Genomic DNA, 24,945 nt, shown 5'->3' on the forward strand with positions numbered 1-24,945 from the left:
TAAAGCCTGTTTTTACATGTGGAAAAGAGTTTTACAAAATTGCATACAGGCATACACATGTGTAACAAAAAACTGCACACTGAAAGATTGTTTACTCAGGGGTACAGTTGTGATGTATGTGTGAACTTTAAAAAATACACTTGTACATGTGTACATTCTACACATTCTTCAAACTGGGTGCACTCTGCATGCTCTCATGGTTTGTTCTGAAAACCTGTTTTATAAAGGCACATAGATATATCTATATTGCCTATATAAAACAAGAGCTCTTTTGGAATGTTGACACAGGAACTCATATAAAATTAGTCTCATGTCAATTCCACGTTGTTGTTCTAAGACTGTGAACATTCCTACCTATTTATCTCCCTCCTTATAAAATCCTGCTTAACCTCCCTCTATGCAATCTATACAATTTTCAGTCCTCTCTCCATTGCTGTAGCTCACTGATTCTCCGCAGCCATTTTTCTTGTAAACTGCCTCAAACCGAAAGGCTTTAGTGGTATATAAATAAAGATTTATGTTATGTTATTTATATTTTGCACTGCTGATGGAAGGCATGATCGCTTCAGGACTTCTCTGTAGTACCTCCCTTCATTATGCCCCAGGATACTACCAGGTTCAGAATGAGGAAAGGGCATAAAAGGGTGGATTTTGGTCTCTTTCACCTTTAAAGGGAAATTACAATCACAAAAAATCTTGCAGGAAACTGGTGTAGTCAACCTTTTATTCTTACACCTTGAGCTGTTTTGGCTCTTCCTAGATGTAGTGAGCCCTGGAGTACAGCAGTTCTATAATGAGCAAAGTTCTCACCATGCTGCTACTCTTGCCTCTCTCACCCCAATGGGAAGCCTAGGGCAGGATTCCAAGGGTAAGCAATGTTATCTTTTTGCTGCTGCTGTTCTTTCCTGTCCCCAGTTGAAGGCCCTGGGGTAGAATATCTGGTCTCAGCATCCAGGCCTTGCCACGATCATCCTGTCCTGCAGTAACATACTATATATCTCACTTCTAACAAAGGCTCATATTAATGAGAACAAAAGTTCAAAAATGTTTTTGAATAAAGGCTAAATCCAGGCTTACATATCCAGAAATAATATTGGTGGCAGAGGAGGATGTGGATGAACAAGCTGTGGAAAGTCATCTTTTTCCCTTTCCCCATGATTTAGAACTCAGTCATTTTCTTATGTGTGTTGGCTTTGGTTTGCTTCTGCTGCAGACTTGCCTCCTGCTCCTTCAATTGCTGCAGTTGCTTCTGTACCTCAGAAAGTTGTGCATGGAGTTGAGATGTTACCACGTTGTCTCTGTGAGAAAATAGGAAAAGCTCAATACCTGTTCTGGGACCACAAACTACAATTCTCTTGTATCCTCTTAGCCATATCTCGCACATCTTATCCACTTTCCCCCTCCCTTCCTGGAACATGCCTTACCGTCCAATGTTTCTTGTCAAAGCCTCCTGAATTTTCTGCTTTTTCTTCTGGGTTTGCTGAATCTTTTCTAGAATCTGGAAAAGCTGAACACTAAGGGCTTTTTTGCTGCTTTCGCTTGCATGATACATCTCTTTCCTGTTCTTCTGTGTTGTACTGGGATTGTTCTGCTCTTCTGTTACTTTCCCTTCAAGCTTCTCATTCAGAAAATCAAACACATTGCGAGGAGCTTTGGGCCTTTTGGAACCACACTTAACACTTTTACCCTGAATGCCCTGTTTCCTGATTTTGGTTGGGCCAGTTTTCCCTTCCTGTTTCCTCTGCAGGATTTCTACACACTGATCCAGAGATTTTCCCTTGGGCAGCACGACTGCTTGGACAGGTTCTAGCCGCCCCTCAGCATTCTTCCCCAGACCTGCAGAAAGGAGAAAGAACACAAATATCACCATACACCTTGTTACCCTGCTATTCCCCAGACTCAAAAAGGACAGGTGAAAAGCATGGCACCTAATCCCCAGCCAGCAGCTCAATCATGCCCTCTCAGTATCTGGCTGAAGGATGGTAATGAGGATTGTTGAGGTGTGGCTTTCTCAGTTTTTGTACACAGTTACAGAGCTTTATGACCTCTAAACATGAAAGAAAAACATGCACTGGTAATGTATGGACTAGACTCTCTTCCTTCAGCTTGTATATGACTAAATGACAATCACATTCCACCACACACCTTTTCCAAATTGATACCCCATCTGGGTCAGGAGTTTGGAGCCAATACCACGTGTGTGAACCTCCCACCCTGCGAATGAAGAGCTACAAACAGGATTCCAGTTTATATCCTCTGTGGACTGCCCCTCTATCACTGCAACACAAAACAAAGCAGAACATAATCAGAGAATGTGGCAAATAACCATGTAAAGAATCCATAATTCCTACCCCTCAGGAGCTGTTCTCTTTCCCTGGCCTCACATGCACCTCCTGTCTCATTCTGAAGACTTCTTTGTATACTCCTTCATCCAAAAAGGGGATATAATTCAAAACTATCTCTCAGTGATGAACTGAAGGTAAAGGGAAATGAAATAAGAATTAGAGAATGAGACGGGGACAAATTTGTCCCCGTCTCCACAGTAACTCAATTTCCCCATCCCATCTCTGCGAGTTTTGTTGCTGTCTCTTCTCCATTCCTGTAAGCTCTGCCTTAACCACACAACCCTTGAACATTTATGATTTTTAAAGTATTTGAGGCTTGTGCAGATGAGGACAGAGCTTGCAGGAATGGGGCAGGGATAGGAAAAGAACTTGCCAGGACGGGAAAATGAGTTCCTGCAGGGACAGGGAAATATTTGTCCCAGTGTCATTTTCTAATAAGAATCTCAGGTAAAAAGATGACAGGTCTCTATACTTCTACACTGCAAGATATAACCAGAAGATCTTTTTCGTCCATTGACACTCAAGTCCAGCTCTTATGATCACTTTAGAAAACAAGCTATGGAATGGTTTGGTATAGAGACAGGTTTTATACAAATGATTCAATCTTTGTATAGCTCCCCGACTGCTAGATTATATATTAATAATAATTTCTCAGAAAGTTTTAGTTTGCGGAGGGGGGTTAGACAAGGATGTCCATTATCTTCTTTGCTTTTTGATATTGTATTAGAACCCCTGTTGTTAGCTATTCAACAGACAGAGGGGATATAGGGCATTCCTTATTCAGAACGGGAATATAAGGCTTATGCTGATGATATACTGCTTCAATTGAGAAACCCTGAAACAACCATTCCATGCTTACTCAAATTAATAGAGAAATTTGGAAAATTTTCTGGATATAAGATAAACTGGAGTAAATCTGAAGTTCTTCCACTTAATGTACATTGTACAAAAGGTTTGTTTGACTCATTTTCCTTTATATGGAAGGAAGATGGAATAAAATAACTTAGGAATTTGGTTAAAAAATACACTGGAAGAAACAATGAAAGTGAATGAAAAATCTTTATTACAGAAGGTAACAGAAATGTGTGAGCAATGGAATCCTTTGCATTTGTCTTGGTGGGGGGAAGAGTCCAAACAATTAAAATGATGATATTGCCTGTGGTTTGCTATCAAATGGGTATGATATCATTTTTTTTCAGGGGTCCTTTTATAGAAAGTTAAATAATATTCTCACAAAATTTGTTTGGCTTGGTAAAATTACTAGAATTACTTTAATGACCTTGCAAAAGCCAATTAAGGAAGGTGGGATACATTTTCCCAACTTTTATAGGTATCATCAAGCCTATATTATGCGCCAAGGTATGTATTGGGTCCTCCCAGAGCCCATGGAAAATATACCAGACTGGCTGTGGTTGGAATAGCGACTCATTTTTTCTCTGAGATTAAACCATGTACTTAGTATCAAAATGCCTAGGATGTAAAAAGAAAACAGAGTGTTACAAGTTGATACATGGAAAACTTTAAGATTTGTCAATAATTTAACACCTATTCCTGTACATAAATCAACAAATCAAACTATATGGCTTAACTCCAAGATTCAAATAGGCGGATTTAAGATCACCTGGAAGTATTGGGTAATAGCAGGTATAAGAATTCTGGATGATATTATTTCTAATGGTAAACTGCTTGAGTTTTCACAGCTGCAACATAAATTTGGACTCAATAAATCACAAAATTATAGATGGTTGCAACTGAAGCAGGCCATTCAGGCGGGGTTCCTGAATGGAAAAATCTTAATAATCAATATAGTTTAGAATTCTTGTGCTTTCAGGTGGACTTCCTGGGACACCAAGCCACACAGTGGTATAAAGTGATATCTGGGTTTGTGAATAAAAAACCAAGAACTGGTCTTAGGGATATTTGGAGCATCGAGATAAAGCATCAAATTACTGCATTTCAATGGCCACAAATTTGGGCTTGGAGGATGAGTTGTACAATGTCGGCATCTATGAGACAAACTTGGTTTTTTCTGTTACATAGAGCTTTCTGGACCCCTGTTTGTTTCCAAAAATTAGATAGCTCTAAGTCTAATAGGTGTTGGCATTGTTATCTCAAAGTGGTGACCTTAGATCATTTATTGTTCTATTGTTCATTCATTTTGGCTTTTTGGAAATCGATTTGGGGCCAAATAAATTGTTTGTTGGAAAATCCTGTGGCTTTATCCTATGATACTATATTATTTGGAATGTCAATGAGGAAGAAAAGTCAAATTTCTGCAAATAATAATAAGCTATTACTTATTATGACAGGAATTCCTGGAGGCTGTACGGGACTGCTTCTTGGAACAGCTTGTCAAGGAACCAACCAGAGGGACAGCTATACTGGATTTAATTCTCAGCGGGCTGAAAGGACCTGCCCAAGAGGTGGAAGTAGTAGGACCATTAGGAAACAGTGATCACAACATGATCCAATTCAAAATGGAAATAAGAATGCCAAAGGGGAAGAGAACCATTGCAACAACGTTTAACTTCAAGAAAGGGAACTATGATGCCATGAGACTAATGGTAAAGAGAAAACTCAGGAACAGCTCCAGGAAAACACAGACGGTGGAGCAAGCCTGGACCTTATTCAAGGACACGGTAAACGAGGCGCAAAACCTGTATATACCCAGATTTAGAAAAGGGTGCAAAAAGAATCAAGCAAAAGACCTGGCATGGATAACCAATGAAGTTAAGAAGGTGATAGGAGACAAGAAAAAATCATTCAGGAAGTGGAAAAAGGATAAAACCGAGGAAAATTGGAAAGAGCACAGGAAACATCAAAAAGAATGTCACCGTGTGGTCAGAACAGCAAGAAAAGAGTATGAAGAGAGACTTGCCAAGCAGGCACGGAATTTTAAACCATTCTTTCGATATGTGAAAGGAAAACAACCAACGAGGGAGGAGGTGGGACCCCTGGATGAGGGAGACAAGAAAGGAGTGGTAAAGGAGGAAAAGGAGGTGACAGACAGATTAAACACGTTCTTCTCATCGGTCTTCACAAAAGAGGACACATCCAACGTGCCGAAACCGGAAAAAATCTTCAAGGGGGATCAAGAGGAAAAATTATTGTCAATGGAGGTGAGCCTCGAAGACGTGCTCAAACAGATAGATAGATTAAAAACTGACAAATCTCCGGGACCAGACGGAATCCACCCGAGAATACTGAAAGAGCTCAGAGATGATATAGCGAAGTTACTACAGCAGATTTGCAACCTATCCTTGAAAACAGGGGTAATCCTGGAGGACTGGAGGATAGCGAATGTTACACCTTCAAAAAGGGATCCAGAGGCGACCCGGGGAACTACAGATCGGTGAGCTTAACCTCAGTTCCGGAGAAGATGGCCGAATCATTAATCAAGGACAGCATCAATGAGCATATAGAAAAAAATAAGCTGATGAGAACCAGCCAGCACGGTTTCTGTAAAGGAAGATCTTGCCAAACGAACCTACTGCACTTCTTTGAGGGGATAAACAAACAATTGGACAAAGGTGACCCCATAGACATCATATATCTGGACTTCCAAAAAGCCTTCGACAAGGTACCCCACGAGCGCCTACTAAGGAAACTGTGGAACCACGGGGTGGAAGGGGACGTGCAAAGATGGATCAGAAATTGGCTGGCGGACAGGAAACAGGAGTAAAGGGACACTACTCTGACTGGAAAGGAGTCATGAGTGGTGTCCCGCAGGGGTCAATGCTGGGACCACTGCTGTTCAATATATTCATAAATGATCTGGAAGTAGGAACGAAGTGTGAAGTTATAAAATTCGCGGACGACACAAAACTCTCCAGTAGGGTTAGAACTGTTGAGGAATAAAGAACTACATAGGGACCTGAACAAACTGAGTGAATGGGCAAATAAATGGCAAATGAGCTTCAATGTAGAGAAATGCAAAGTCTTGTACATAGGAAAAGGAAACCCGATGTACAACTACACGATGGGAGGGATGGTACTGGGGGTAAGCAACCTAGAAAAGGACTTGGGGGTTTTGGTGGGCAAAACAATGAAGCCGGAGGCACAATGCACAGCGGCCTCAAAGAAGGTGAACAGAATGTTGGGCATTATCAAAAAGGGAATCACTACCAGAACCAAAGAGGTTATCCTGCCGCTATATTGGGCGATGGTGCACCCGCATCTGGAATACTGCATTCAGTACTGGTCACCGTACCTTAAGAAGAATATGGCGATACTTGAGAGGGTCCAGAGAAGAGCAACAAGAATGATAAAGGGCATGGAAAACCTTTCATATGCTGAAAGACTGGAGAAGCTGGGGCTCTTTTCTCTGGAAAAGCGGAGACTTACAGGGGACATGATAGAAACTTACAAGATTATGAAGAGTATAGAGAAGATAGAGAGGGACAGATTCTTCAGACTGGCGGGGGCAACAAGAACAAGAGGGCACTCCAAAAAATTGAAGGGAGACAGATTCAGAACAAATACTAGGAAGTTCTTCTTCACTCATAGGGTGGTGGATACCTGGAATGCGCTTCCAGAGCAGGTGGTAGAGCAGAGTACGATTTTGGGTTTCAAAAAGGGATTGGACGAGTTTCTGAAAGAAAAGGGGATTGAAGGGTATAATTAAAGGGTACTATACAGGATAAAATGTCTTAGTAAAGGATCAGTTACAGGTCATTGACCTGGGGGGCCGCCATGGGAGTGGACTGCTGGGCACAATGGACCTATGGTCTGACTTGGCAGAGGCGATGCTTATGTTCTTATGAGTTGCCATTCAACAGATTACATTTAATTGGAAAAATTGGAGTAGATTACCGTATTTTCTCGCATATAATGCGCGCGTTATACGTGGTTTTTACGTACCACGCATACCCTTGCACGTTATACGCGTGAGCGCGTTGTACAAATTTTTTTTTACATAGTTCCCCCCCCCCCCCGACGTCCGATTCACCCCCCCACAGGACCGCTCGCACCCCCACCCCGAAGGACCGCTCGCACGCACCCGCACCCCCACCCCGAAGGACCGCTCGCACCCCCACAGCCTCCCGACCCCCCCCCATCATGTAGAAGCTCCTACCGGTGTCCTGCTGCTTCCTCTTGGCGGTCCCGACACCCGACACGATCGGGGAAAGAGGGAGCTCAAGCCCTCTTGCCCCAGCCAACCGCAGCACCCCCGACACGATCGGGGCAAGAGAGAGCTCAAGCCCTCTTGCCCCCCCCGACACGATCTGGCCAAAAGGGAGCCCAAGCCCTCTTGCCCCGCCGACTCCCCAACTCCCCGACAATATCGGGCCAGGAGGGAGCCCAAGTCCTCCTGGCCCTGGCGACCCCCCCGCTAGTTGTTCGGGCCAGGAGGGAGCCCAAACCCTCCTGGCCACGGCGACCCCCTACCCCCACCCCGCACTACATTATGGGCAGGAGGGATCCCAGGCCCTCCTGCCCTCGACGCAAACCCCCTCCCCCCAACGACCGCTCCCCCCCAAGAACCTCCGACCGCCCCCCCCAGCCGACCCGCGACCCCCCTGGCCGACCCCCACGACACCCCCACCCCCCTTCCCCGTACCTTTGTATAGTTGGCCGGACAGACGGGAGCCAAACCCGCCTGTCCGGCAGGCAGCCAACGACGGAATGAGGCCGGATTGGCCCATCCGTCCCAAAGCTCCGCCTACTGGTGGGGCCTAAGGCGCCTGGGCCAATCAGAATAGTCCCGGGAGCCTTAGGTCCCTCCTGGGGGCGGGGCCTGAGGCACATGGGCCCAACCCGACCATGTGCCAAAGGCCCCGCCTCCAGGAGGGTCCTAAGGCTCCCGGTCCTATTCTGATTGGCCCAGGCGCCTTAGATCCCACCAGTAGGCGGAGCTTTGGGACGGATGGGCCAATCCGGCCTCATTCCGTCGTTGGCTGCCTGCCGGACAGGCGGGTTTGGCTCCCGTCTGTCTGGCCTGGCTCCCGTCTGTCTGGCCAACTACACTAAGGTACGGGGAAGGGGGGTGGGGGTGTCGTGGGGGTCGGCCAGGGGGGTCGCGGGTCAGCTGGGGGGGCGGTTGGAGGTTCTTGGGGGGGCAGTCGTTGGGGGGAGGGGGTTTGCGTCGAGGGCAGGAGGGCCTGGGATCCCTCCTGCCCGTAATGTAGTGCGGGGTGGGGGTAGGGGGTCGCCGTGGCCAGGAGGGTTTGGGCTCCCTCCTGGCCCAAACAACTAGGGGGGGGGTCGCCAGGAGGACTTGGGCTCCCTCCTGGCCCGATATTGTCAGGGAGTTGGGGAGTAGGTGGGGCAAGAGGGCTTGGGCTCCCTTTTGCCCCGATCGTGTCGGGGAGTCGGGGGGGGGCAAGAGGGCTTGGGCTCCCTCTTGCCCCGATCGTGTCGGGGGTGCCGCGGTTGGCTGGGGTAAGAGGGCTTGAGCTCCCTCTTGTCCCGATCGTGTCGGGGGTGCTGCGGTTGGCTGGGGCAAGAGGGCTTGAGCTCCCTCTTGCCCCGAACGTGTCGGGGAATCGGGACCGCCAAGAGGAAGCAGCAGGACACCGGTAGGAGCTTCTACATGATGGGGGGGTTGGGAGGCTGTGGGGGTGCGGGTGGGAGTGTGTGCGAGCGGTCCTTCGAGGTGGGGGTGCGAGCGGTCCTGTGGGTAGGGGGTGAATCGGACATCAGGGGGGCATCAGGCTTTCAGGGTGGGGACAGGACTTCAAGGGGGAGAGGAGAGTCGGGGCGGGCGAAAGGAGAGTCGGGCAGCATGCGCGGTATACGGGTGTGCGCAGTATATAAAAAGTTCTGTACATAAATTTGTGTTTTTCGCGTGCTATACCCGTGTGCGCGTTTTACACGGGTGCGCGTTATCTACGTGAAAATACGGTAAATTACAGTTTTTGGTGGAATTCACTATGTCATATGTACAAGATGGAAAGAATGTTAGCCTTGAAGAAAGCAAAAAACAAAAGGAATTGACCCCGAAATATTCACAAACAAGAAAATCCAGAGAAAACCAAAAAAAACTCTGTGGAGTGACGATGTTCCTAAATGGACTTTATTTGAAAGTGCCAAAGTTCCACATAAAATAATTCCATCTACATAAAAATAAATCATCCACATAAGAGCCTTAAAGGACCTAGTCCGCTAGGGATACAGGACCCAACACTGTCCACGTTTCAAAAAAAAAAGTCTTCTTCAGGGGTCCCTGGGGGTCCTATAAAGGTGAGTACGTGGGAAACAATTATGTGGTGAGCCAGAAGTGAGACACTGCTTGCATTTGTTCAATATTTATTATTAGTTTCTGATTCTAGATCCTCTGTATTCACCCCACTCTTCTTTGAACTCTGTCAATGCAAATGCAAGCGGTGTCTCACTTCCGGCTCACCACACAATTGTTTCCCACATATTCACCTTTATAGGACCCCCAGGGACCCCTGAAGAAGACTTTTTGTCGAAACGCGGACCGTGTTGGGTCCTGTATGCCTAGCGGACTTTGACACTTTCAAGTAAAGTCCATTTAGGAACATCATCACTCCACAGAACCTTGCAGAAAGGAAATTTTAATAACTTTCAGGAGGTTTGGAGGCCATTAATAGAATATTGTAATGAGTGATGATTAAAATATCATTTTTCACTAATAAGTATAATTGCAAAATGTGGGGGGAGGGATTTCTGATCTGATATTAAATGTTTAGATGAATAGGACAGATTATATATTATATGATATATGTAACGACATATGAATTAGGAGGGTTGGGAGGAAGGGTTTAAATATTATAATTTAAGTTAAAAATGATAGATAATCAAGTGATATTGTATAAGTTCAATATTATTTTCTGATACACTTGTTGTAAGATGTAAAATGAATAAAGAATTTAAAAAAAAAAAAGAAAACTGCTAAAAATTTTTCTCTTTTCTAAATTCCTGACCAATTAGATTATCACGTTGTTTTCTAACATAATTTGTATCTTCATAGCATAGCTTTTGTTAACTGCATTGAACTTATGGTTATGCGGTCTATAAATATGTTATGTTATGTAAGACTGGAGAAGACTCAGTTCAGTAACAGTGAATGTGGGACCCTAGAGATTGTAGTACTGGGGAGGTTTAATTCAGTGACAGCAAGCATGTAAACCATGAAACTGTAGTAATGGGGAGGGATCTAGAATGAGTTACTGAATATGGGACCCATCAGGCTTTAGAACTGGAAAAGATTCAATTCTCTCTCTTGTAGTTCTCCACCCAAAACAACAAGATGTACATCTTTTGTAATATACAGATATCCGCACAATAAAGCTGAAAGGCTAAGATAGTACTCCACATACCCTGACTCAGGAGTAAGATTCATTACTCTCATGAAATGCATAAAATTAACCTTGGGACGTTCATACCTTTAGCAAACCCAAACTCCTCCACATCACTCGCCTCAGACTCTGCTTCAGAAGAGCCCTCTTCATTTCTCAGAGGAGGCATGATCCCATCTCCTTCCAGCACTGCATCCTTCAGCAGCAGTGAATCAAACTTCACAGTGTAGTAACCACCATCTAAGTCTGTAAAAGGAAAACTGGCAAGTAATTGAAAACCACGAAAGTGGAATGAAACAAAAATTAACTTTGTCAATTCAATTGCACTGATAGATCATAAATGGAAGGCAAAACCTCAGACCATATTGCTACGTCTCATAACAGCCAAAGGCTATTGACCAATGCAATATTATGGTTTCAATCATTGGTCCGCCTCCATCCTTTTCATGTGAATGCAATAATTCATTAAGTGCTATAATTGATATTTTAAAAACATTTTCAATAGATTTTATAATTTTGTATAAAAAAAGTTATTGTGATTGTCAAAGTTAATAATAAAGTTATATGAGGTCATATAAAAAGTTCTGTTATTATTAACTTTGACAATCACAATAACTTTATTTATACAAAATTATAAAATCTATTGAAATTTTTAAAAAAATATGATTTATAGCACTTAATGAATTATTGCATTCACATGAAAAGGATGGAAGCGGACCAATGATTGAAACCATAATACTGCATTGGTCAATAGCCTTTGGCTGTTATGAGTTGTAGCAATATGGTCTGAGGTTTTGCCTTCTTCCATTTATGATCTATCAGTGCAATTGAATTGACAAAGTTAATTTTTGTTTCATTCCACTTTCTTTGTGTATTTGATATTTGGTTGTGGAATTACTGCTTTTTTGTTTTGTTAAGTAATTGGAAACCTACAGAATACAACTAGTACTTGCTAATGGCCAGTTTCTGCTCAGTAGAACTCACCAGTAATTCTTGCCGAATACCATATGCCATCACTGTGCTTGGCAAGGCAAGCTGAGCCCATCTCCAGCGAGCTGAGGTCTGGCTCCTGGAACGGTTGAAGTTCCTCCACCGCTACCAGCTGTCCATGGGAGAACCTGTAGAGATGACAAGAGTAAAAGATTATATTATAGTAGTAGTAGTTATCTCAAACTATAAGGAAATATTTACAAAACCAATTTTGTTTTACAAGCCGCTATGGACAAATTATGTTATGTTATATCCCACTGAATCTTTACAAATGAGAGTTCCAGGGGCTTGTAAGTGGCATAATACTACATAAAAGTACGATGAAGGGTAAAACATGTTATATAGAGTTATAAACATGTTACAATGGTATAAAGGAAATACAACAAATATGAATTGATTCTTAAGATAAAGCTGTACATATTACATAGAATTATATTACATAGAATTATCAGAACCCCAGATCTCTAAACTCTGTCTCAAACTGAAATCCTGCAAATGCATCCTAGATCCTTTCCCCTCCCACCTTTACGAAAACATTCCTGCGCAGGCCATCTCCTCCCTTACTAGACTTATTAATTCTGCTTTACTATCAGGCCTGTTCTCCACAGAAATGGGACACATTGCCTTGTCACCTATTCTGAAAAAAGCCGATCTTGACCCTTCCTTACCATCTAACTATCGCCCCATAGCAAATATCCCTTTACTTACTAAATTTCTAGAAGCCATAGTCGCTACCAGTGTTCCCTCTAAGGTGAGCGCATGAGCGATCGCTCACTATTTTCAGTGGCGTCGCTCATACGCTTTCCCCTGTCGCTCACTCGAGGGGAGAGGAAGCGGCGGCGGCCTGTATTTTAAAAAGTTAAAAGATGCAGCGGCGGCTCCTCTCAAGATCCCCGACTGCATCGGACTTCCGACGCAGGTGGGGATTCGTGAGAGGAGCAGCTGCCACGTCTTCAGTGTCCTACCAAGGGGGGGGGGGCGGTCCGCCCTGGCTGTGCACCCGCCCTAAGGCTACAGTGGGAGAGGAAGTTCGGGCCAGCCAATCGCTGCCTGGCTGGGCGGAACTTCCTTTCTGACGGCAGAATTGACGTCGGGGGAAGCAGAGAGAGCTTGGGGCAGCCGCGGCGGTGGTTTTGGGGCCTGTTTCCCCCGATGGTTGCCGCGGTGGCTTTGTGGAGGGTAGGGAGAAAGAAAGGGGGCAGGCAGGGAGACAGAAGGGAAACAGAAAAAAAGAAAGGGGGCATCAAGAGGAAAAAAAAGAAAGAAAGGGCAATGAGAGAGGAAGAAAAAGTTAGGGGAGGGAATGAGGTCTGCATACAGGCTGAAAGAAGGGAAGAAAGATTGGATGCACAGTCAGAAGATGAAAGTGCAACCAGAGACTCATGAAATCACCAGACAAGGTAGGAAAAATGATTTTATTTTAAATTTAGTGATCAAAATATGTCTGAATTTATATATGCTGTCTATATTTTGCACTATGGCCCCCTTTTACTAAATCGCAATAGTGTTTTTTAGCGCAGGGATCCTATGAGCATCGAGAGCAGCGCTGGGCATTTTGCGCAGTTCCCTGCGCTAAAAACTGCTATTGTGGTTTAATAAAAAGGATCGGGGGTATATTTGTCTATTTTTGTATGGTTGTTACTGAGGTGACAATGCATAGAGTTATCTGCCTTGACCTCTTTGAAAAAAACCCAGAATAGGAATGATAATTAACATTTTCTCAGCATATAGTGTGCTTTGTGTTTTTTAATTTTATTGTTGGTAAATCATTTTCACTTGGTCATTTTAAAGTAGCTCGCAAGCCCAAAAAGTTTGGGCACCTCTGAGCTAGAGCGTTGAAACTGTGTATTTCTATATTATCCCCCCTTTTACAAAACTGTGGAGCGTTTTTTAGCGCCAGCCGTGGTGGTAGCAGCTCTGATGCTCAGAATTCTATGAGCGTCAGGGCTGTTACCACTGTGGCTAAAATCCACACTACAGTTTTGTAAAAGGGTGAGGGGTTAGTTTGTGATGACATATTCCATACTAGGCGAAGGTGTTTTCTGTGTTCGAAAAACATGGTTTTCTGTTAGGATTGACAGTGTAGGATTGATCTGTGCTGATCTGGCTTGTTTAGTTTTACAATGGGTGTATTGATGTACTGCTCACTGCAATATGTAAGATGCTGCCTTTTCCTAGGTACTCATGTGTGACGTGTGGTTTGTTACTAAAAATCATGTTTTTCTTACAGATGGGGGGGGTGGTGCCAAAAAATGATGGGCCCCGAGTGTTACATATGCTAGGTACGCCACTGTATGTAAAGATACCAGAAAGCTGGCGTAGCAAAAACTTTAAGTAAATTGTTATTCTTCTAAGCTTTGAGTATTTAACCCTCCCACAATCTCACGGGCACTCACGCAATATCAAATATTTTCAATGCATATAACAAAAATAAATTTGGGGAAATAAATAAAACCATTTGAACAATAAACATACAAACATATCCATAGATGATTAAAATTACATAAGGAGTACAAGGATAAACTACATTTGTTTAAAAATGCGTCCTCTGTGCCTGCTCATAAATTTGTGGAGTATGTAACTTGTCGCTCATGCATATTTTTTTTTGCACACACCTCATCAATCCTTAGAGGGAACATTGGTCGCTACCCAGCTCTTTTCCTACCTCGAGAGATTCTCCATTCTCCATCCCTACCAATATGGCTTCAGACCCAGCTTCAGCACCGAATCCCTCCTAGTTTCCCTAATTTCAAAGGTGCAACAATTACATTTGCGTAACAAATTCGCTGTCCTATTACAATTCGATCTTTCTGCTGCTTTCGATATTGTCCACCACGACATACTACTTTACCAACTTTCCGAGATAGGAACTGACTCCACCGTCCTAAAGTGGTTCTCAAACTTCTTATGCTCTCGCTCCTACACCGTCAACACAAATGGCACCATGTCCACTCCTTGGACACCATCTTGCGGTGTCCCTCAGGGATCACCCCTATCCCCTATTCTCTTTAACATCTATATGTCCTCCCTGAAACTCCTTCAACTATCCCCCCTTGAAACAATCTACACATACACGGATGACATCCTTGTCGTCCTCGAGACAGACCAGAACCTCACCAACCTCCACGAGAACATTACAGCTTGCATAATGAGACTCCGCTCCTGGTCCCTCTCAGTACAGATGAAACTAAATGAATCAAACACAAAATTACTCTGGCTCGGCCCAAAATTAGAACACCTGCCCACCCTCTTCGCATTACCCTCAGGCGATGCACTGCAGCTTGAATTCTCATGCAAGGTCCTTGGCATCATTATCGATTCTTCTCTCTCCCTCAATGACCATCTCAACTCCTTGGCAAAATCATGCTTTTTCAGCCTCCACATGCTGAGAAAAGTAAGATCCTACTTCCGCCAACAACATTTTGTCGTCCTTGTCCATCCATCATCCTCTCCAAACTAGATTACTGCAATGCCATCTACTTAAGCCTATCAAAAAAAAGTCTTCAAAGACTCCAGCTAATCCAGAATATTGCAGCCAAATTGATCTTTTTTTATTTTATTTTATTATGCTTTTGAATACGTTACAATATCCAATATTTCCAAAGGAAAAAAGGAAACAAAATCACACAAAGCAATAGTAGTAGAATTGGGAGAGTACCCGCGTCAGTGAGGAGCTGGTACAGATAAGAAATATTGCTCCTTCTGTCCGCCTGAAATCTGGCAAAAAAGATCCACTGCCATAAATTGGCAATAGAGGTGTAGTGCGAAAATCCAGATGTAACTGAGCATAGACCCGTTGCCAGGTGGATCTCAGGGAAGCAAGGAAAAAATAATAAGGATTCCCCAGGACAGCAGCCACAACTTGAAAGAAATGGAAAAAATAACTGAAATGATAGGACTTCCAGAACTGCAACTCCACCGGAGTCTAGAAGAAATAAGATGTAGAAAGGAACCAATCATGAATATGTTGCATATGACACGCCTTTACGAAGCAGCGCAAGGACAACAATCCCAGGCCACTCCATCAATCGGTAAAGTCACCTTACAGCAGGAGTGTCAAAGTCCCTCCTTGAGGGCCGCAATCCTGTCAGGTTTTCAGGATTTCCCAATGAATATGCATGAGTTCTATTTGCATGCACTGCTTTCATTGTATGCTAATATATCTCGGGTTTTCAGGATTTCCCCAATGAATATGCATGAGATATGGATTGCGGCCCTCGAGGAGGGACTTTGACACCCTTGCCTTACAGAGAGGGAGGCGAGGATGACCCCCCCACCCAAAAAAAGCCACATATCAATGTATCTAAGTGGCATTCCACTGTCCAAGAAAGAGACAAGGACATTTGCTAGACATACAGCCATTGAGGAAGTACCATCATGTTGTAGAGGGAATACGGCCCATTAAAGAAACAGGAAAATGGCGCCAAGTCAATAGATGCGATTTAGTCTTTTCCAACAAGGGCTGTACATTAAGGTCATGCAACTGAGTAACATCTTGTGGAATTATAATCCCCAAATAAACAACTTTCCCAAGTGCCCAGGTAAGTGGAAAAGGACCAGGCCAATGGGCAGGTAGACTCAGATGAAACAGAAGGGCAACAGATTTCCGTTAATTCAGCAGAAAGCCAGAGTGAAACCCACATTCAACCAATGCATCAAGCAAGTGTAGCAATGAGTGTTCCGGATTTGTTAAAATAATCATCAAATCATCCGCAAACACCAAGACTGTCAATTCGTGGCCCGCAACCGAAAGACCAGCAATATGAACATCCCGTTTCAAAGTTCGCAATAAAGGTTCCAAAGATAAAAGGAACAATAACGGAGAAAGGGGACATCCCTGGCGGGTTCCTCATGAAAAAACAAAGGGGGCTGATCGAGTCCCATTAATCAAAATAGACGCTTGCATATAGAGCCTGCCAACCAACCGATGATACCCATATAAGTCAACGCAGGAAAAAGAAAAGACCACTCCAACTGGTCAAATGCCTTGTATGCATCCAAGTTAGCCAACAGCCCTGATATGGTGTTTGCCTGACCCGACACCAAAGCAGCCAAAACTTTTCATACGTGGAACACAGATTGGCGACTGCAGACAAAACCAACCTGTTCCTCCCCAATAAGCATAGGCAAATAAGAAGCTAGCCTATCCGCCAACACCCTCGCAAATATCTTAAGATCCATATTCAACAAGGAAATGGGGCGATAAGAATCCATGCATTGAGGGTCGTTCCCTGGTTTTGGGATCAAAGTTATTAAAGCGTCCGTGGCTCCAGGAGGGAAAGAAGCGTTTTCTACACAGTATCAAAATAACGATCGCGCCCGGGAGGTGATAAGCATTTTTGAATATTCCGCAGTAAACCCATCAGGTGCCTTACAAGTAGACAAATACTGAATAACCTGTTGGAACCTCCACCGCCCACAAAGGCGCATTCAAAGATTCGAGCATCTGTGGAGTCAAGCAAGACAAAGAAGCATCCTCCAGGTACACCTGAACCAGAGAGGGTTGGGAAGAAGTATTAGCCATATAAAGACGGGAAAAATATTTGCAAAATGCACGAGAAATCTTATCAGTTGCATTAGTGAGAGTGCCATCCAATAAACGAATGGACTGAACCAACCTATGACCACTCCATGATTTGGTGAGACTGGCAAGAAAGTTGCCAGGATGGTTCCCAAAACGAAAAAATTGAAATTTATGGTAGAGCGCTACTCTTACTCTGCTCATGTAATAATGTATTCAAAGCCACCTGTGCAGCCAACATACTTTCTTTATGAGCTACTGTTGGTCGACGAAGATAAGTTTTCTTAGCTCGTTGAAATTGACATTCCAGAGATAACTTTGGCAGCAATGTGGCAGTTTGTGCAGAAACTATAACAGCCCCACGAAGGACCACCTTAGAAGCTTCCCAATAAAGGACCGGACCATTGGTGTACTCAGTTAAAATATGCATAATCTGCCCATCGCTCTACTAAATACTGCTGGAAATGAGGGTCATCGTACAGGTATGCAGGAAAACGCAACCCCCCCCCCCCCGTGGTTCCCAACATCCAAGTCCACCAGCACCATAGCATGATCAGAAATGGCCTGAGGTCCAATAACCGAGGATAGAACTCTAAGAAACAATGATTGGGTGACAAGAACATAGTCAATGCGAGACCAAGTGGAATGAGAATGGGAGAGATGCATGTAGTCTCTTTCATGGGGTGTAGCAATCTCCAAGGATCTACCAAGTCTAGAGTAGAGCATAAATAGGGAACTCCCCTGTGAGTAATGGAAGGCTGCTGTCCCAGGGAAGACCAGTCAAGAGAGGGATCAAGTACTTAATTCAAACCCCCGCCAAGATCAGGGGGGCATCAAAAACAGTCCTAACCAGGGATTGGAAGAAAGCATGTTCACCAGTCGCTTCACTTCTTACCAACTCTCTTGCCCTTTAAAACCATGGGCTGGCAATGCACTTTTGCAGAATACATAAAAAACCTCCCTCCCTATAGCTTACGCTAGGCTGGCCGGGCCCGGCCCATCCCCTTCCTGTACCTTTAAAATCGTTGGGAGTAGGAGGGGTGCTCGGTCCCTCCTGCTCCTCCAGCCTCCTGCGCAGCAATGACGGCCTTAAGCCACACCCTGATGCATCATCTGATGCACGAGGGGCCTAAGGCTCTGTTTGGGTGAGGTGCCTCGGGCTCCTCTCTTGGGAGGGGCCTGGGGCGCCTTACCCAATCAGGGACTTCCTTAGGGAGGAGTCTAAGGAAGTCCATGATTGGCCAAGGGAGGAACCCGAGGCGCCTCAGCCAATCAGGGCCTTAGGCTCCTCCCCGTCCATCAGATGATGCATCGGGGAGTGGCCTAAGGCCGTCATTGCTGTGCAGGAGGGACAGAGCACCATTCCTGCTCCCAATGATTTTAAAGGTACAGGGAGGGGGTGGGCCGGGCCAGGACGGGTTTGAGATGGCAGGAGTGAGTTGGCATCCCTCTTGCCTTGTGTTCTTCGGCGGGGCATCAGTGTGGGGGGAGGGGCACTTTTTAGGGGTTTGTGGAAGGAGGAGGCACTTTGGGGAGGAGGCTTTTTTATTTTTAACCGAGAAGTTATTTTTCATGTGTAATACATGCAAAATATCTGCCCAATTAAAAAAAATAAATAAATTAAAGCCAGCAGAAGCCGTGACAGCAGTGACAGGCGTCTGCTTCTCCTGTTACTAATGTCAGGGTCTGCGCATGCTCATGGATCGCTCTCTAGCGATCCGTGCCGTGGGTGGGGGGGGCGTGTCAATAATCGTCCCCATTTGCATGCAGGCCTTTTGTGAATTTGTCAGCCTGCATGCAATCGGGAACGGATTGGAGATACAATCGGGAGACAGAATCTGCAGATGCATGCGACTTCAGGCAGGCTCCAGCGGCTTGAACACTGTAAAGTAAAACATGCCAGAAGGTAAGGAGGGAGATGCTCGGACCATGCGAGGGGTGCTGAAGGGGTGGTTGAAAAGAACAGACGCTGAAGGGAAATGGGGAAGAGAGAGTGGGGAGAAGACGCTGAAGGGAAATGGGGAACAGAGAGTGGCGAGAAGATTCTGGAAGGGAAATGGAGAACAGAGAGTGGCGAGAAGATTCTGGAAAGGAAATGGGGAACAGAGAGTGGCGAGAAGATTCTGGAAGGGAAATGGGGAACAGAGAGGGGGGAGAAGACGATGGAAGGGGGGAGAAGAAGCTGGAATGGAAGAAGACAGAGATGCCAGACTATGGGGGGAGTGGAGGGAAGAAGATGGGTGCCAGACCAATTGGGGGGGGGTGGAGGGAGAGATGGAAGGGAGAGGCACAGTAACAGAGCAAATGGAAGACGCAGAGAGAAGGCAGACAGTGGATGGAAGGAATTGAATGAGAAGATGAGATAAGCAGAAACCAAAGGTAGAAAAAAAAATTATATTTATTTTATTTGCTTTAGGATAAAGTACTGTAGTATATTTGTTATGTTGATAAAAATTTATAAACAAAGCCCTGCCAGCTGAACATCTCTTTCTCTAGTTCAGCAGTCAGAACTTTGATTTATAAGGAAGGAATAAGCTAAATATTGCAGTACTGAGACTTGTATGGATGCTGTGGGGACGGGGCAGTGATCGCGGGCATGGGGCAGGGACAGTGGTCTTGGGGATGGGGTGGTGACAGTGACGGTGGTCGCGGGGACGGGGCGGTGACAAATTTTTTCCCCGTGTCATTCTCTAATTGTACCAGACATTGCGAAGCTACTGCAATCAAAAGGAAAGAATTTCTCTCATCGTCAGGAGCTGAAAGATATCGGAGCCAAATATGGGCTCATGTATCCCGCCAGAATGAAGGTAACAAAACAATCATACCTTTTCCTATGTGGATCCAGCAGACCTCAAATATTTCTTGGATGACATAAAAAATGCCATGACTTAATCACATCTGCTGGAGTTAGGTATCACTCCCTATTTCTATCATGATAGAATAACATTGATTATTTTATAACTATGGTGTGGAGCTGTTCAATGCTCCGTGTGTTTCTCACTTGTTCGTACAGGAGTACTGTTTAATCCATATACACATTTGTATGGGTTTCTCTATACTAATGCTGTGTATTTGCTTTTCTGATCTATTTTTCCTTTTCTCTTGCAATATCTCATGTCTGGAATGGTCCGCTATATGTATTGAAAAAACCAAAAAATCTCTGTGGAGTGATGATGTTCCTAAATGGTCTTTATTTGAAAGTATCAAAGTTCCAAAGGTATACTGAAATCATCGACATAAAATAATTCCATCCACATAAAAATAAATCCACATAAGAGCCTTAAAGGACCTAGTCTGCTAGGGATACATGACCCAACACGGTCTGCATTTCAACAAAAAGACTTCTTCAGGGGTCCCTGGGGGTCCTATAAAGGTGAGTACGTGGGAAACAATTGTGTGGTGAGCAAGAAGTGAGACACTGCTTGCATTTGCATTGACAGAGTTCAAAGAAGAGTGGGATGAACACAGAGGATCTAGAATCAGAAAATAATAGTAAATAGTGAACAAATGCCTGTACTGGGCAGACTTGCACAGTATGTATCTGTATATGGCCTTTTGGTTGAGGATGGGCTGGGGAGGGCTTCAATGGCTGGGAGGGTGTAGATGGGCTGGAGTGTATTTTGACGTAGATTTCGGCAGTTGGAACCCAAGCACAGTATCGGGTAGAGTTTTGGATTCTTGCCCAGAAATAGCTAAGAAAATTTTTTTTAAAAAATTAAAACTGAATCAGGTTGGGCAGACTCGATGGACCATTCGGGTCTTTATCTGCCGTCATCTACTATGTTACTATGTGTAAATCAGCCATTATCTAAGACATAAGGTTTCTTGAGCATAAATTTCCAGCTACAGATAATAATGATCAATACATATAGTGGAAAAAACCCCAAAAGGAATTGACCCCAAAATATCCACAAAGAAGAAAATCCAGAGAAAACCAAAAAAACTCAGTGGAGTACCGCCGATTTTCTGCTGGGCTGCTGCTGGGCCTTGAACATCTGCGCATGCTCAAGGCCCTCTGGATCTCACCCTCACCAAGATTCTCATGAAATCTTGAGCTCCTACTGTCTCACTTGTAGAAAGACAACTGAGGAGTTGAGAGACAGACCAGAGGTAAGGAAGAGCAAAAAGAATGCAAATAAAGCTCCCTAAAAGAGTTCTTACGTGAAGAGGTTGACTACCTGAGTGTTCAGGATTAGAGTGTCTATCATACTAGAACAGGGGTGTCAAATGTTGGACCTCGAGGGTTTTCAGGATTTCCCCAATGAATATACATGAGATCTATTAGCATACAATGAAAGCAGTGTATGCAAGTAGATCTCATGCATATTCATTGGGGAAATCCTAAAAAACTGACTGGATTGCGGCCCTCGAGGACCGATATTTGACACCCCTGTATTAGAAGACATTAAGGTAGGCAGAGATTGAGAAAGAAGTAGGGATAGTCTGAGAGAAAAGAAAGCGCATAGTTTGCACAGGTTAGGTAGAAAGAGAAATTATGCAAGACCAACTGGGAGGAAGGAGAATATGGATGGGCCATTTGGCCTTTATTTGCCATCACGTTTCTACATTTTTATAGATGGGCTAGGGTTGCCTGGAAGGCATAACATAAGTGTGGTGTAGATGGGCTGGAAGATAGTAAATTGTGGTGATGAGTTGGGGTTTGGGAGGGAGAAACTGGTGGCACTTGCAGTGCTACCCTTAGAATTTCTTTTACCCACAAGTCCTCCCTGTTGTGCATTGTTGTGCCTGACCAGTTGTGTTCACAATCTACCATACTTTAATTTCCTTTATATGGACTTGGTATTTTGCGGTGAGTCGAGCACCCCCAATCATTTTAAAATGTTGGCTCCTTTGAATGTATGGGTGGATAGAAGGGAAAAGGAAGGATTGAATCTGGTTCACACGACACCAGACAGCCATAAGAACTAAGGTCTTCTGGTGAACGGTATCTATATGAGAGTTAGTTTTCTGGGTTTCTGGGGAAGGGGAGAAGGACTGAGGGTATACAAGTCTAAATGTTGATAATCTGCTTTTTCTACTGTGCGACGTTATATTTTCTTAATAAAAATGTTTGAACTAAAAATGTCTCACTCATATTGTTTTACATTTAACCTTTGTTTTCTATCCACATCTGGATCTGTTGCTTCCTCTCACACACACTAATGGAAGATTTGGTTCTTACCTTGTTACTCTTTCTGTTATAAGACATAGGATTCTGTACTGTAACTATTGTTTCCCCATAGTCGTGAACTTTGCAGAAGGGTGTCACTCAAAACTTTCAACTACTTCCCTTCAGCAGTGGAGTACAGCTCCCACTTCAGTTAGTACTAAAACAATCAAACTCCACTGAAAGAGAAGAAAAGAGAAGGAGGGGCATGGGGAACCTCCCTGGTGTCACCCCTATGCGCCTAACTTGCTTCGTCAGGGTGCTTTGGTAGTGACAACCTTAACCCCGGCGTGTCCTCAGTAGCTTGAGGAACCCTTCAGGACAAAGACCAAAGCTAGGCACTCGCCTAGTAATGCAGGTACAGGTAAGTATAGCTTTCTTCATTCAATAATCAAGCACCAAGTCAGAATATCCTCAGAAAGTAAAGATTAAGGCCACCAACCAAATAAGTTTTCAATATTGTGTCATGTTCATTGCACACAGCACAAATAATGTTCATGAATTTCGTAAAGAAAATAGTTCAGCTTTCATAAACTGAATAGAAAGAAAAACTTGACAAAAACCTGATTCCAGTTAACTGCACTGGAGCAGTTCAAAATGAAAACAAAAAGTAGAACAATAATCCAAAATAAATGCCTTACAAAACCAATGGCTATAATTCTTGGCTATAATTTCCAATATGAGATAATTGCTGAGCTGGTTTAATCAAGGTATGATCAAGGCAGTCTCTATCAGCTCTACTCATTAACACACACACACACACTCAGCAAAGGGGAAAAAAGTATGCTGACAGTTTTAGTCATAGTTCTTAAAGCAAAATGCAGTCAGTACATTTATCAGCAAAGCTATGGTATCTTACAGTTCTTGCAGTTCTTTCCACCACAGGGAATTTCTCATACAGAGAAAGCAGGTAAGCTTTAATAGTGTAAAGCAGAGAATGTAGCACACAGCCTGCAGACCTCACTCTGCTCCTAGTCTCTGTGGCAACCTTAGAGAGCAGTCACAGCTGAACGATGCACATTGATTAGCACAGACGGGGAAAAAGAGAAACTGTTTCCAGCATATACCAAATTCAAACTTCTTCCCTTTTGAAATAAGCTTTTCAAAATCATAGAACCAAATATCACTCTTTAGTAGGCAGGTAAGTAGAGAGAGAAAACATAACTTCACTGGTCTAGTTAATTTGCATAGCCTCAGCAGCTTCCTGGACCTCAGGCATACACTTCTCCCTCGTCATTCGCGGGGGATACGGGCGGAGCCGGACCGTGAATGGTGAAAAATCGCGATTATCCGGCTCTGACCCACCCCCATCTCCCTGCTGCCTTCCCGGCCTTACCTGGTGATTTAGAGGGCTTTCGGGGCAGGAGCGATCTTCCTACACTCCTGCCCCGTGCAGATCGCCATGAGGAAATGGCTGTAGGGAGTTCCCGACATAGTCTCGAGAGACTACGGGAACTTCCAGCAGCCATTTCCTCATAGCGATCTGCACGGGGCAGGAGCGTAGGAAGATCGCTCCTGCCCCAAAAGCCCTAGACCACCAGGTAAGGCCGGGAAGGTGGCAGGTAAGGAAAAAATATGGGTTTTTAAAAAGTTTAGACTGTTTTTTTTATTTTCCCCCTCCCCAGAAAAAATCACGATTATCTGAAACCGCAAATGGAGAAACCGCGAATGGGGAGGGGGAAGTGTACATTCACCAACCTCCATAGCCTCTGGCAGTGAAGTAAACTCTGTATCTCAGTTAAGAGGAACTTCCTCCACCTCCTGATGATCAGCACAGGTAGGCAACTCCAACTGCTTTCCAGCTGGGCTCTTGCTTTGTCTGCTCTTAGACTGGCTCTCTCTGCAGCTCTTGTCTTCCCTGCAGCTTCCCTCTCTTCTCTCCTGTAACCTGATCTTGTCTTTAAGGAGCTCCAGACCACGTCCCCTAAGCCAGAGCGGGAAAACAGAATCAGGCACTTCATACTGCTGGGCAAGCTTCACTCTCTTGACTCTGACAGCTTTCTGCCTTAAAGGGACAGAACCACTATCAGATCCTAAACCTATAGGTGGACTCCGGCTCACCTCAGCCAAGTCCAGGCTATTCCAGGGGCAGTCAATACTTCCTGGAGACCCAGCACTAACTTGATTTGCCCTCTTACAACAGGGCTTAGGAAAACCCCTGTCTTTCCTTGGGGCAAACCCTGAGCTGGCACTGGGTTTGTCACACTGGTGCATACCATATTCTGTTTTGCTCTGTAACTTATGATATAAGAACAATGATTAATAACAATTAACAGTGCACAATGAAGTAAGCTTAGGAGTAGCTAGGAACCAACCTGCTAAGTGTAACAAGAAAACTGAATAAAAACTCCAAAGGATAAAGGTGCAATCCTGCATCTGAAAGTTTGTTTCTTCTGAATCTTAAATGACAGAAGTCCCTTGAAGGACACTGGCAATGTCCAAGGCAGAAATCAGGTAAATCAAAGGTCTGCACAGGGAGGGCCGTACAAAATCCTATGTCTTATAGCAGAAAGAAGATTAATGAAGTAAAAACCTAATCTTCCATTCTGTTGCAAAGACACAGGATTCTGTACTGTAACTGACGTACCAAAGCAGTGCCAGACACCTAGGGAGGGACAGATGAGCCCTTCTGCAGTACTGAGGACCTAAAAGCGTCAT

The 24,945-nt window shown here is 44.3% G+C and overlaps 1 protein-coding gene across 8 annotated transcripts in view; it reads right to left on the bottom strand.

Moving 5' to 3' along the window:
* Positions 1 to 710: 710 nt before the first annotated feature.
* Positions 711 to 24,945, bottom strand: part of ZGPAT (zinc finger CCCH-type and G-patch domain containing) — a 99,896-nt gene continuing 75,661 nt past the window's right edge. For 7 of the 8 annotated variants that reach the window (XM_033963067.1, XM_033963066.1, XM_033963063.1 and 4 more), the window contains 5 exons: positions 11,594 to 11,727; positions 10,697 to 10,855; positions 2,146 to 2,277; positions 1,425 to 1,836; positions 711 to 1,298 (listed from right to left, as the gene is read on the bottom strand). In XM_033963067.1, coding sequence (XP_033818958.1) covers positions 1,160 to 1,298; positions 1,425 to 1,836; positions 2,146 to 2,277; positions 10,697 to 10,855; positions 11,594 to 11,727 — 976 coding nt within the window. In that variant the 3' untranslated portion in view covers positions 711 to 1,159. The remainder of the gene's footprint in view (positions 1,299 to 1,424; positions 1,837 to 2,145; positions 2,278 to 10,696; positions 10,856 to 11,593; positions 11,728 to 24,945) is intronic. The other variant, XM_033963069.1, reaches the window with a different exon arrangement.

This window comes from Geotrypetes seraphini, chromosome 11 (assembly GCF_902459505.1).
Source record: "Geotrypetes seraphini chromosome 11, aGeoSer1.1, whole genome shotgun sequence".
NCBI classification, from domain to species: domain Eukaryota; kingdom Metazoa; phylum Chordata; class Amphibia; order Gymnophiona; family Dermophiidae; genus Geotrypetes; species Geotrypetes seraphini.